At 42.7% G+C, this 13,130-nt stretch overlaps 1 protein-coding gene across 1 annotated transcript in view; it reads left to right on the top strand.

The window, feature by feature from the left end:
* Positions 1-912: 912 nt before the first annotated feature.
* Positions 913-13,130, top strand: part of MKLN1 (muskelin 1) — a 201,298-nt gene continuing 189,080 nt past the window's right edge. Inside the window, exon 1 of the mRNA XM_054726677.1 lies at positions 913-1,020. Within this exon, the coding sequence (XP_054582652.1) occupies positions 1,013-1,020 (8 nt within the window). The 5' untranslated portion in view covers positions 913-1,012. The remainder of the gene's footprint in view (positions 1,021-13,130) is intronic.

Below are 13,130 nucleotides of genomic sequence, written 5' to 3'. Positions count from 1 at the left end.
AAACCACATGAACATCTCAACAGATGCTGGGGGGGGGGGGGAACACACCTGTTCTTTTCATATATTATTTACAATAGCCAAAATATAAAAGCAACAATCCAAGTGGCCATCCATAGACGAATGAATAAAGAAAATATGGTACAAATATGACTGGAATATTACTTAGCCATAACAAAAGAATGAAATCTTGCCATTTGCAACAACATGCATGGATCTATAGGGTACTATGCTAAGTAAAATAAGTCAGACACAGAAAGACAAATACCATATGGTTTCATTTAAGGTGGAATCTAAAAAAAAAAACACACAAAATAAACCAACAAAACAGAAACAAACTCTTAGATACAGAGAACAAATTGATGCTTATCTGATGGGAGGGGGTTTTGGGTCATAGAAAAAGGTGAAGGGATTAAGGCATACAAATTACCAGCTATAAAAACAGTTGCAGGGATGTGAAATACAGCATAGAGAATATAGTCAATAATAGTGTATGGTGTCAAATGGGTACTAGACTTATCGGGGTGATAAGTCTTAAGTTAGATAAATGTCTAATCACTACGTTGTGCACCTAAAACTAATATAATACAGTATGTTAACTGTAATTGAAAAGTAAAAAAAAAAATTTTTTTTAAAGAACATTATAAGAACAGAGGAGAAACAAATGGTCGAATTTCATTGCATGAGGGAGAAATGCCCTCCTGAGACCACCTAGAAGGAAAAAAAAAAAAACAGAAAAAAAGGCTAGAGAAGGGAAAAGGGTAGAAGGGGCGTGGGGGGGAAGGGGATGGGAGGGGAGAAGAAGGTTGGGGAGAGGAAGGGAGATACCCTACTCACTGTAAATGTGGCCTTATACCTGCAATCAGAGTACTGTCTCCTCTTGCAGAATAGGAAGGAGAGGACAGAGAAGGTCGATTCCCCTCTCCTAGATGCTCTTTAATTGGAGGAAGATTCCTGACAGAGATGTAGAGATGCAAGTAGCAGAGAAGACAGGATCAAACCAAACCTGAGCAGAATGCCTTGGTGAGTAAAGAATACCTAACAGTTCCTTGCAAATCAAAGACCCTTACCGAAAGCTGCTCATTTTGAGATTTGTAAGATTTTAACCCGTAAGAAAATTGAAGAATTATTAAAGTGATTTGTGCTTTATAGCAAGGACACAACTGTTGGTATAAATGAAGTGCTTTGCAGATGTTATAAGATGTTGTGGGCAGGGGAAGCCATCCCAGAGCTTTACTTTATTAAGTGCCTTGAGTGGTTATTTTTTCAAAGTCTTCTTCCCTTCTCTTCTGAGTGCACTTCTAGTAGGGCATGCTAACGTTCTATTCATGAAGAAGAAGAAACCTTTTTTTCTTCATAATGATCTAGAAGAGACACAACCTAGTGACTTGCTTTCTGGAGCATTGATTTGTAAAAGAGAAATGGCCTACAGGGTGCCTTTGGTGAAAACAGTTCTTTCTCTCTGTTTAGCTTCCAGAACTGCCAACAGTCTGACCTTTCAGTGCTATTAAAGACTAAACCCCGGGGGAGGAGGTGGGGGCAGCTGGGGAGCCAGTTATAGTTGATAGTAATGATTCTTTGTGCAGACTTCCTGCACTCTGGCTTTGGAGTGACACTTTTTCTTCACCCTTTTGAACTTTCTTTTGGACTACTTATTTATTTATTTATTTATTATTTTAATTCTCACCCAAGGATCTGTTCTACTGATTTTTTTTTTTTTTTTTTTTTTTAGAGAGAGAGGAAAGGAGAGAGGAAGAAAAAAAAAAGAAAGAAACATTGATGTGAGAGAGAAACATCAATTGGTTGCCTCCTGTACATGCCCTGATTGGGGATGGAACTGGCAACCTAGGCATGTGCCCTGACCAGGAATGAAAACCTCACTTATTGGTGAATGGGATGATGCTCCAACCAACTGAACCACTGGCCTGGACCGGCTTTTTGATATGCACATGACTATGACCACTAAGTCTTCTTGCCCCTGGGAAGTGTGGCCTTCCAGAGAGCATCCCCTCAGGGTAGCTCATGTTTCCATTTCAGAACTCCAATCACAAGTTTGTGGTGTTGTACAGAGAGGTGATTTGCCCATGGTTCCCCTCTCCTTTTCAAAATTCTAGTACATACCGAAAAAGAATCAGAATATTATGATGATCATCCAATATCCATCACCTAGATCAAACAATTGCAAAAATTTGCCATATTTTTTTTTATTTTTCCATTTTCTTCATTTTTATGCTGCAGTAATTTAAAGCAAGTTTAAGTATATATATTTCACCCCTAAATACTTCAAAATTCATCCAGAAATAATTAATACATCTTTGTTAGGTAAACACAATTCTGTTGTCACATTTAACAAGATTCACATAATTTTTCAATACATTCATATATTCCCTACTAGTAGCCCGTTTGCACGAAGATTCGTGCAATAGACCTTCATTCACCTGGCTGCCTGCACCAGTTTTCTGCAGGCACCAGGGACCCAGGCCTTGGCTGTGGCCACCGCCTTCTACCTTCTTTCAGGGTCCCAGCTTGGCCCTGGGCGGTGGCCTTGGGCTCGGCTGCACCCAGCGTCCCTGCTACCCGATCGCAGGAGCGAGCCGACCCCCAGGTCGGCTCGCGCCTGCGATTGGAGCAGGCACCCCACTGGCACCCAAGGCCGGGAAAGCCTCGGGTGGCTTTCCCGGCCTTGGGCTCTGCCGCACCCCAGCTTCCCTGCAACGGTTTCCTGGTGTGCGTGGTTTATGGGCGTGGCTTGGTTGGTGGGCGTGGCTTGGGCGTAGCGAAGGTGCGGTCAATTTGCATATTTGTCCATTATAAGGTAAGATTGTAAAATTTATTTATTTATTTTTTTAGAGAGAGAGGAAGGGAGAAGGAGAGAAACATTTACATGAGAGCGAAACATTGATGGGCTGCCTCCTGCACGCCCACTACTGGGGATAGAGCCCACAAAGTGTACAATTCAGAGGCACTAAATACCTTTACAATGTTATACAACCACCACCACTATTTCCAGAACATTTTCATTATCCAAAAAGAACCCCTATACCCTTTAAGAATAACTCCCCAGTTACCCCAAACAATCTTTTAAAGATGGTTAATTCAATAAGCTCCACATATTTCATTTGGTTGTTGTATTTCTTAAGATTTCTAATCTAGAACTGCCTCCTCTTGCCACACTCACATATATTTTATTTTCATGACATTGACTTGTTGACAATTCTGGCCAATTATTCTGTAGAATGTCCCACCTTCTGGATTTGTCTGATTGTTTTCTCATGGTGTTGTTAAACATGTCCTTCTGTCTTCTGTATTTCTTATAAGCTCAGAGAAAGGCTTGATAAGAATCAGGTTAAACTTTTTGATAAGAATTCTTCCTACTGCATCATATTGGGCTGTACATAATGTCTGGTTGTTCCCCTATTGATGAGGCTAATATTGGTCACTGAGTTAAAAATTGGTTTTTAAAAATGGGTTCTTAACTACTTACATAGTTTTCAAATGATTATCTCTACTTTGAATGTTCAGATAAAGGGACTCTGAGATGTTGCCTGGCACCTAGGAGACAGCCTTTATCCAATATAAAGGATAAGAGGATTAAGACTAAGGCTTTATGCTCTTTATGGAGTACTAGAGGCCTGGTACATAAAATTTGTGCACTGGAGGGGCAGAAGGGGGGGGTGTCCCTCTGCCCGGCCTGCTCCCTCTCGCAGTCCAGGATCCCTCAGGGGATGTCTGTAAGCCAGCAGTCAGAGATCCCTCTTGCAGTCCGGGGCTCTCGTAGTCCGAGACCCCTCGCTCCTTACCACCCTCCTGCAGCGGAGGCAGGAGAGGCTCCTGTCACCGCCACTGCACTCGCCAGCCATGAACCTGGCTTCTGGCTGAGCAGCACTCCCCCTGTGGGAGCACACTGACCACTAGGGAGCAGCTCCTGCATTAAGCGTCTACCCCCTGGTGGTCAGTGTGTGTCAGAGCGGCCGGTCATTCCCCCGTTCGGTTGATTTGCATATTAGGGTTTTATTATATAGGATACGCAAGTCTTCAAATTTATTGCTAAGGGTGGTCAATCAAGGCAGAAATTTTTGGAATATGAAGTCCAGCAGAGACTACTTTTTCTCTGGGCCCAAAAGAAAATACTCTGAAATTCATTTTTAGCCAGAATTTAACCATGGAGAAGTAGATCTCTTTGCTAACAATTATTAAAGACAGTGAAATCACTTTGGGAATTCAGATACAGAAGAATTTTTTATGACATTTTACAATAATTCCCTATCCACCTTCAACTCCCCCACCCCTGCCAAAAAACAACAACAACACTTTAGACACTAAAATAAAAAATTTAGGAAGGGCATTTTCTTTGAATGCAGAATAGACAGATCTTTAGATGTTTCTTGAGTACTGTTTAAATTTTAGAGTAAGGAAAAATATGTATCTGCTCTCTCTCTTTGATGTTTACCTTTTGTCTTTTAGCTACTATAAACTAAATAACTGATCCGTTGAAAATATAAGCAAGTAGGTTAAAGGATCTCATTATTTAAACTAAGAATTTGGGTTTCTAAAGTTATTTTCAATCTCCATATAAACACTTTTATTTTACAGCAATTAAATATCCAAGTCAGTTAAACTCTGCTCAAGGTTGCCCAGTATTTCTGGATACCCAGAGGGGATTTTGGGTTATTATTGCTTTGAGTGTGTTTGTTTGTTTTTATTATTTTGTTTTTAAGCTAACACAAAGATAGGGGAGTTGTTGTGAATTTTCTGCATAGCAGTACAGAATTTAACCATAGGATACTGGACTAACAATTTTCATTTTACTACTGGAATTAGTAATATCCTTTTTCTTAACTTTTCTGTAATTTTTAAAGATTCTGGCTTCAGAGTTACCAGTTGGGTAGGGAAGGTTGTGCAGGTCCCTTTGATAAATGAGTTCTGCAACAAAAGTACTACCAGAAGGCCTAGCAACACTTTCCCATCACCTCCCACTGGGGATTACTTCATTTGGTGAAGACCCCACCAGTAGATTACAAAACCAATCAGTTGAAAGGGTCAGCCATCCTTTCCCTTTTCTTTTTCCCCCCTCCTCTTCTTTTCTCTTTTCTCTTTTCTCCTCCTCCTCCTCTTCCTCCTTTTCTTCTTCTTCTTTTCTTGTCCCTCTCCCTCCTTGTTTTGTTACAAGAGTGTGTTTTTTGTGTGTGGTTTGTTTTTCTTTTAATCACATCACAACAAAGCTGGCTTGGCTGCTCTCAGAGCCTCCCAAATTATCAAATGTCTGTCTCTCACTCTGGCCAGTCCTGTCTTTTCTCTTCATTGTCACTCATCCTAGGCTGTCATTCTTCAATGACTCCTCTTATTCCCATCAAATTTTGTATTCCCTAAGGATTCCCTTCCTCGCATCAGTCCATGGTATGTCACTGAATACTCAATAGAATTGAAGGAGTGAAAGAATGAATCCAGCGGAGGAGGTCTGTGCCTAAACCTGTATTCTGAACTCCCTCTGCCCAACTTCCATTTGTTTTGAACTGCCAGCTCCAGTTTCCTGACTGGATTCTCTAGGCTCTTGGTGTTCTATAAGGATAACCTATGCCAGACCAGGCCAAAACCGGCTCTCCGACATCCCCCGAGGGGTCCCGGATTGCGAGAGGGCGAAGGCTAGGCCGATGGACCCCATCGGTGCACAATTGGGGCCTGGGAGAGAGGTGGGAGGTTGGCCAGCTGGGGATGGACTGCAGGAGGGCTCTAGGGCGTGTCCAGCCTGTCTCACTCAGTCCCGATTGGCTGGACCACAGCAGCAAGCTAACCTACCCGTCGGAGCGTCTGCCCCCTGGTGGTCAGTGCACGTCATAGTGAGTAGTTGAGCGGCCTTAGCATATCATTAGCATATTATGCTTTGATTGGTTGAACGGCCAACCAGACGACTGGACACTTAGCATATTAGGCTTTTATTATATAGGATAATGGGATTACTTGAACCATGCCCAGTACTTCAAAAAAGCCTAGAAGACTGTATATGTAGTCACAATAAATTGGACCAGGTTGACTAAATAATGGAAAACTTCTTTTCTTTTTTGGAGGAGTGGGCAACTGGAAGATGGGGAGATTAAGCCACACTAACTCCCTGCAAAGGCTGTATGTTCCTACTAAGAAGGAGTTCTCGTTGGCTGTGTGTGTTTTCTATAAGGTAGAGAGAGTATACTGGAAAGAATACAGATATAGAGGTGAGGCCCATTTAGTTTCTAGCAATAAGACTTAGACTATTTATTTAACATCTCCAAACCTCAGTTTACTCATCTGTAAAATGGGACTAATAATTTCCATTTTTTTCAGAATACTTGAGGGTTTTTAGGCAATGTGTGTAAAGCACTCATTAATACAATTCCTAATAAATATTTAATACTAGAGGCCCAGTGTATGAAATTCGTGCACTGGTAGGGTCCCTAGCGGCTGCCAGCTGCCAGCCAGGTACTCCCTCCCTTCCCCCAGTCGCCTGCCAGTGCCAAGGCCTCCCTCCCTTCCTCTGGCCATCTGCTGCCACCAGGGCCTCCCTCCCTTCTGCTGGCTGGCCTGCCCCCTGGTCGAACTCCTGGAAGAACTCAGGTCCAGGGGACAATTTGCATACTACACTTTTATTATATAGGATGTTTTCTTTAGAAATGTGATTTATTTAGTAACACATTACTAAATATAATGATTTTTAGATTAAAATCTTTCAAGGAATAAAGCTCTTGGGGAAAAGAATGAATCTGATTATTGAGAGAAGAGATTGAGAAGCATTAACATAACAGCTCTACATAGAAACACCAGTACTCCCTTAAGAACTCCTGCCAAGTCCTGAGGGCTCTGACTAGGGAATGTATAAGGAGGTTGCACATCCTTTGTGTTGATGAATGAATCCTAACTTGAGGGGGGACAGTCAGTTCGCTAATCATATCGTAACAACATATCCTTAACAACCACCTGCTCTTGTGCTGTGATTCTGACATAGCTCTGGTGATGAGCTTCAAGAAGTACCAGGTCTGCTCCCAGCTGCCTGTTTATAGAAGCTTGGGATTTTAAGTGGGACATGAAAGGAATGGAGTGCCATGGGAAAGGGGATAGAAGATGAAGTTTGTGGAAGAAATGTGGAAGAAAGTTAAAGGACCATCATGACTTAGTTTGCACCCCTTGAAAATGGGGCAACAGAATTTATTTCTTGAAGAGATAAGTACTGTTCCAAATCTATTTCTTCCATCTCGGCCCCATGGGGATTCTACTAAAAAATGAAACTTCCTCCTAAATTTCTTACCGCTTCCTCCTCGTAGGCCCTGACAGTTTCCCAGTTCATCCCTTTCTCTAGGCACTCGCAAGGTAGGGAGATCAACTGCCCCCTTCCCATTAATGGGCTCAGGTTTACAACTAAGAGCCAGAAGCAAGCTAGCACTTTCGAGAGCGCCTGTCCCAGGCCACTGCTGAATTTCACTTGGTAGAGAATCTTTAGAGAGATGACTTATGGAATCCAGCTTTTGAGTTTGTTTGTTTTTTCTGTTGGACAGGCCAAATGAATTTGGAATATTCTGTTTTGGGTTGAATTTATCCCTTGTTATTTTAATGGCTGTAACAAGTTGTTTTTGAAATGTTTCCAATCAGCACATCTTTATTTACTGTCCTTAACACCCGGAGGCTACTTGAAGAAGGATTTAATTTCCAAAGTCCAGTAAGTAAACAAAAGTTTTCCAATAACATCTTCAGGCAGGCACTGAAAGACCTCATTTTTGCCACAGCACTTGCTTGGCTCCCCCATAATACTTCATTAGTACTGTGCTCAACAAACCTTGTACCATCATTTAAAAACTAAACACAAAGTTACTTACTAATTTAATTTTCTTCTTCTTAATCACCATGTTTAACAAAAAACAGAAGCAAAAGCAAAACATGTTTTAAATGTGGTACTATCTGACTAGACCCTAAGTATATTAAATCAAATAGGCCTTGTGGGGTATCGGATACATATGATACCTAGTGGGGAGATGGTTATTCACTCTTCTCCTGAGAGAATGGAAATGTCCAGAAGGCAGTGATTAGATAAGCAGAGGCTAGCAGGCATGGCTTCAGCTATGTAGGAATTTCTACAGCTTTAAAATTAACTCCAGAATCCCATTAAATGCAATATTCACTGATATTGGGTATGTTCTCTGTTACCTTCTTTTATCTCAATCCTTTGAGAGTCCAGAAATTTAAGGGTTGTATTCACCAAAATAGGCTAATTGTTATAACAAGTGACTTTACAATCTCAATGGTTTGACCCAACAAAATGTATTCTTCTTTTTGTCCATTCTCTTGTCACAGTCCAAAATGGATTGGTAGGGGTAGAAGTGCGTGGAATGTGGTGGTCAATCTCCTATTCAGTAATTCAGGGACCTAGGCTCCTTCCAACTTATACTCTATGTTCCTCTAGGTCAGAATCCTCTCCATTCAGCCAATGGGTAGAGAAAGTGTATACTGAGCACTGCACGGGGAGGCTTTTCATGGGCCAGACCTGGAATTGGCACCCATTACTTCCATCCACATTCTTGTGGCCAAAACTCAGTCACGTGGCTCTGCCTAACTTCAATGAAGAGAGCTAGGAAGTATAGTCCAGCAATGTGCCCAACTCCCAGGCAAGACAGAGAGCTCTTTGAGGCAGGCCAATCGTTCTGTTCTTGTATATTACCAAAGGAGTGCAAAAAAATGTACTCTCCTATTTACAGGTCACTTAATGCCTAGCCCTGCCACTAATGTCTTGGTCAGTTCCTGGCAAAAGCCCATCTGTCAACATCAACATCAACCTCATTACCACTCAAATGAGTCCACACTGCAAATTTACTCCATTATATTTAGGACTTCCCAGAGGTCCAAGATAACCTGGACCGGTGCCTGTGAAGAGGTTCCAATTAGAAGTTGCCTGACAAAGTCATATGTAATATCTAAACCAAATTTTGTCACATGGGACCTATGAGAACAATAAATGTGTTACAAACATTTAAAGGACTGTCTCAATACCTCTTCAAAAACTATGAAAACATATTTTTGTCTTTTCTCAATCACTGTATTTTTCACAGTTGTCATGATTCTGTAATTGTCTGCACTCTTGCTTCCTGCTTCTTTCATTAACCAATTTACAAAGGCTATCTGATAGTGCAACCATTTTAGAGACATCCATTTGTCCTCATTTACTCACCGGCTACTATCCCCGTTGAGATTTTAGCTTCCTCCAATAATGTTTGTTCATCCTCTTACATAAAGGGGATGATGCCATGGGCTATGCAAGGTAATGATGTTAAAGTCTTCATGTGCACTCTGGGCTGTCTTTCTAGTTGTGGTAGGTTTTTACTGCCCTATCCATACTTTCCTTGGATAAGCCAAGCTAAGCATTTATTATATGGCTCATGCAATTAAGGATGCAGTCTTCATTCATGTATTTATTCATTTCTTTATCCATTCATTCCTTCTGAAATATTTATTGAGTATCTACTATGTGACAGACAGTATGCTAAATGCTAGAATCAGAGCAAAGACCAATATATATATAAGGTCTCTACCCTTGTGGAGTTTATGAGAGAGACATATTCTAAATAAATAATAATGCAAAATATTAATTACAACTGTAGCATTTACATGGGAAGCTTATTTTCTTTTTAGCATTTTAGATGACCTCAAATCACCAAGAGTTCTGTTATTTTTTACACTGAGGTCTTTGTTGCTCTGTAAAAACCAGCTTCTTTTCTTTAAGGTAATCATTCATTCATTCTTTCATTTACTGATAATATTCATTAATTCATTAAATATCATTGTAAAACTACTATTTACCAGGCACTATGCTAAGGTTTCCAAATACAAAAACAAAAAAACAAGATTCCTGCCTCAAGGGTCATAGTTCAGTTAAGTAGACTGGCATGCAAACCACACAGTATCCTATATAATAAAAGCCTAATATGCAAATCTACTGAACACCAGAACGACCGGTGGAATGACTGGTTGCTATGATACACACTGACCACCAGGGGCAGACACTCAATGCAAGAGTTGCTCACAGCCCGCAGGCCCCAGGCCAGCCAAGGTGGGTGCCAGCAGGGGCCCCTCAATCGCCCCGCCGGTCGCCCCATAGATTGGCCCTGATCACCAGCCAGGCCTAGGGACCCTACCCGTGCATGATTTTCGTGCACCAGGCCTCTAGTATTATGATAATAGTCCTAATGGACAAATGTAAAATGTGCAGTGAGGGATAGGAAAGGAGGGCCTAAATATGCCTGCGTAGATCAGGGAAGACTTCACCAAGGAGGTAGCACTTGGATTTGAAGGGTGAATAAGCCTTTGCTAAGTAGAGAAGTCAAGGAAGAGGGTGTGATGGCTGGTTGATTATCAAAGAGTTGTGCTTTCTCATTCCATAGTATGAAAATGTTCTGGGAAGTGGCCCTACTAATTTCCAGTTCCCTACACATCTACAAGTGACAAGTGACAAGATTTCATTAATGGTACGTGAGCAGAAGTGATTGCATCATTTCTGGGCTGGGTTAAGAAGTAGGTGTACCTTTTCTTCTTTTTCCCAGCTGTTAGCTCTGGAAGTAAAACACTGAAGCTTTGAGGATGGCAAAGCTGCAAAATAGAAGGATTCTGGATGGAAGGCTGCTTGTCACACTGAACTGTTATAGGACTAAGAAATAACTTTCTATTGTGTCAATCTATATAGCTTATTTGTTATAGCAGCAAGCTCTAGTTTAGTTAATACAGGGAAGTCCAAGCAAAGTGAACAGTATGTTCAAAGGCTTACTGGTGTGTCTAGCACAAAGTGCATACTCATAAATATTTGATATTGCAGTAAGAGTATTTTAGGAAAATACAAATAGTCCAGTTTTGCCAGAGTATAAAATACATGATTGGTGAGTATAAAGGGAGGGTGGCTGGATAGGCATGGTGGACCACAAAGAACCTTGAATGCCATGTTGAAGAATCTAGGTTTGATTTGTGGAAGCCAATGAAGAATGCTGAAAAGGTTGAGGCATGATCCCTGGAATAACAGGATGTCTGAGAAACAACACTCAGGAGCTTGCTTTAAATTTTCTTTAAATGTAAAATGGTAATTCAAAGTCAAAATATAGGATTTCAGAATCAGAACACATCATAGTCTGGTCAAACCTCATTTAACAAATGAGGAAAGCGAGGCCCAGAGAAGCTAAGTACCTATGCCAAGGTCACCCAGCTAAAATCTGGCAGAGATGGGGATAGAAGGCTAGTCTCTTATTTACCAGCCCTATAGCATTGCTCTTTCCACTGTACTGCAGTGCTTCAGAGCAGTGGAGACCAGCTGGTGTGCCTGTGCTTTCAGTTCTCTAATGAAGACATTGGGGATTTGGAGGCAGGGTATTTTCCATGGAAGGCTGTCTTCTCTGTAAATCCTCATCTGGCTTGAACCACTACTTTGGAATAAGTCCATTTTTCAGCATCAGATTTCCCTGGAGGGCCATTGGGAATGTGCTTAGTGACCTGTGGGGTGCCCTTGCACTTTCTGAGCATTTGTTGGGAAGATGAGAAGAAAGTAGCAGTGGTTTGAGCTCCTGGAAATGCTGCTTGGTACCTTGGCAGCATTGTTGGCTCTCTCAGCGACTGTGGTTCAGCCCTCCAGCTGATTGTCCTTCAGGGGTGAGATCAAAACATCTTCTTCAGCTTGTCTACTTAAAGGGTCAGCCCCTATAGTTGGCATTTTCTGCTCATCATTTCACTACTTCTTGTTTTCATACATTGTTGAGCTGATTCATTATTCATTACTAGAGGCCTGGTGCACGAGATTCATGCATGGGGGAGGGGTGTGTGTCCCTCAGCCGAGCCTGCACCCTCTTCAATCTGGGACCCCTCGAAGGATGTCTGACTGCCTGTTTAGGCCCAATTCTGTGGGATCGGGCCTAAACGGGCAGTCAGACATCCCTCTCACAATCCAGAACTGCTGGCTCCCAACTGCTCGCCTGTCTGCCTTCCTGATTGCCCCTAACCGCTTCTGCCTGCCAGCCTGATCATCTCCTAACCACTCCCCTGCCAGCCTGATCGACGCCTAACTGCTCCCCTGCTGGCCCGATTACCCCTAACTGCCCTCCCCTGCTGGCCTGGTCGACCCTTACTGTCCTCCCCTTTAGGCCTGGTCGCCCCCAACTGCCCTCCCCTGCAGGCCTGGTCCCCCCAACTGCCCTCCCCTGCAGGCCTGGTTCCCCCCAACTGCCCTCCCCTGCAGGCCTGGTCCCCCCAACTGCCCTCCCCTGCAGGCCTGAGTCCCCCACAACTGTCCTCCCCTGTAGGCCTGTTCACCCCCAACTGCCCTCCTCTGCCAGCCTGATTACCCCTAACTGCCCTCCCCTGCAGGCCTGATCCTCCCAACTGCCCTCCCTTGCAGGCCTGATCCTCCCAACTGCCCTCCCTTGCAGGCTTGGTCCCTCCCAACTGCCCTCTCCTGCTGTCCTGATCGCCCACAACTGCCCTCCCCTGCTGGCCATCTTGTGGCGGCCATCTTGTATCCACATGGGGGTGGCCATCTTGTGTGTTGGAGTGACGGTCAATTTGCATATTACCTCTTTATTATATAGGATAGTTATTTTACTCCCTGTGCTACCCAAGGCCATATGACATCCATTTTTAAAATGGGCAAAGGGCAACTATGCTGAAGCCAGTCTCAGAGAAGCATGGCATGTGGTCTGATTTAAAAAGGACAGGATATTAATGAATTATTTTACAACCAGGAAGCCAGAGCACTAGTTGGGGAACAGTGCTTCCAAGAAATCTGGGGAAAATATATTTCTTGATGTTTTTGGTCGAGAGTTATATAATCACCCATTCTTTGTCCTTTGGTTGTATCACCTTTGCCTCCCTTGTATGTTGCTCAATTGATAGCTCAGTGGACTAGGATGAAGTATTAAATGCAGATGAAATTGCTACCTCGGTCCCTAAGGAGTGTCTTGGTGGCACCCAAAGACAATATCTGATGCAGTGTATAGTGCTTGGACATTGAAGTCAGAGCGATGACATATGTCACTCATTCATTGTGAGACCTCTGGCAAGTTTCTAACCTCTCTGAGCACCAGTTTCCTCTTATGGGAAATGGGAAAATACTGTAAACTACTGGAGGTTGCTGTGGAATTAAA

This window comes from Eptesicus fuscus, chromosome 14 (genome assembly GCF_027574615.1).
Source record: "Eptesicus fuscus isolate TK198812 chromosome 14, DD_ASM_mEF_20220401, whole genome shotgun sequence".
Taxonomy (NCBI): domain Eukaryota; kingdom Metazoa; phylum Chordata; class Mammalia; order Chiroptera; family Vespertilionidae; genus Eptesicus; species Eptesicus fuscus.
Note: the sequence above shows the minus strand (reverse complement) of the source record. Positions and strands in the feature narration are given on the sequence as shown.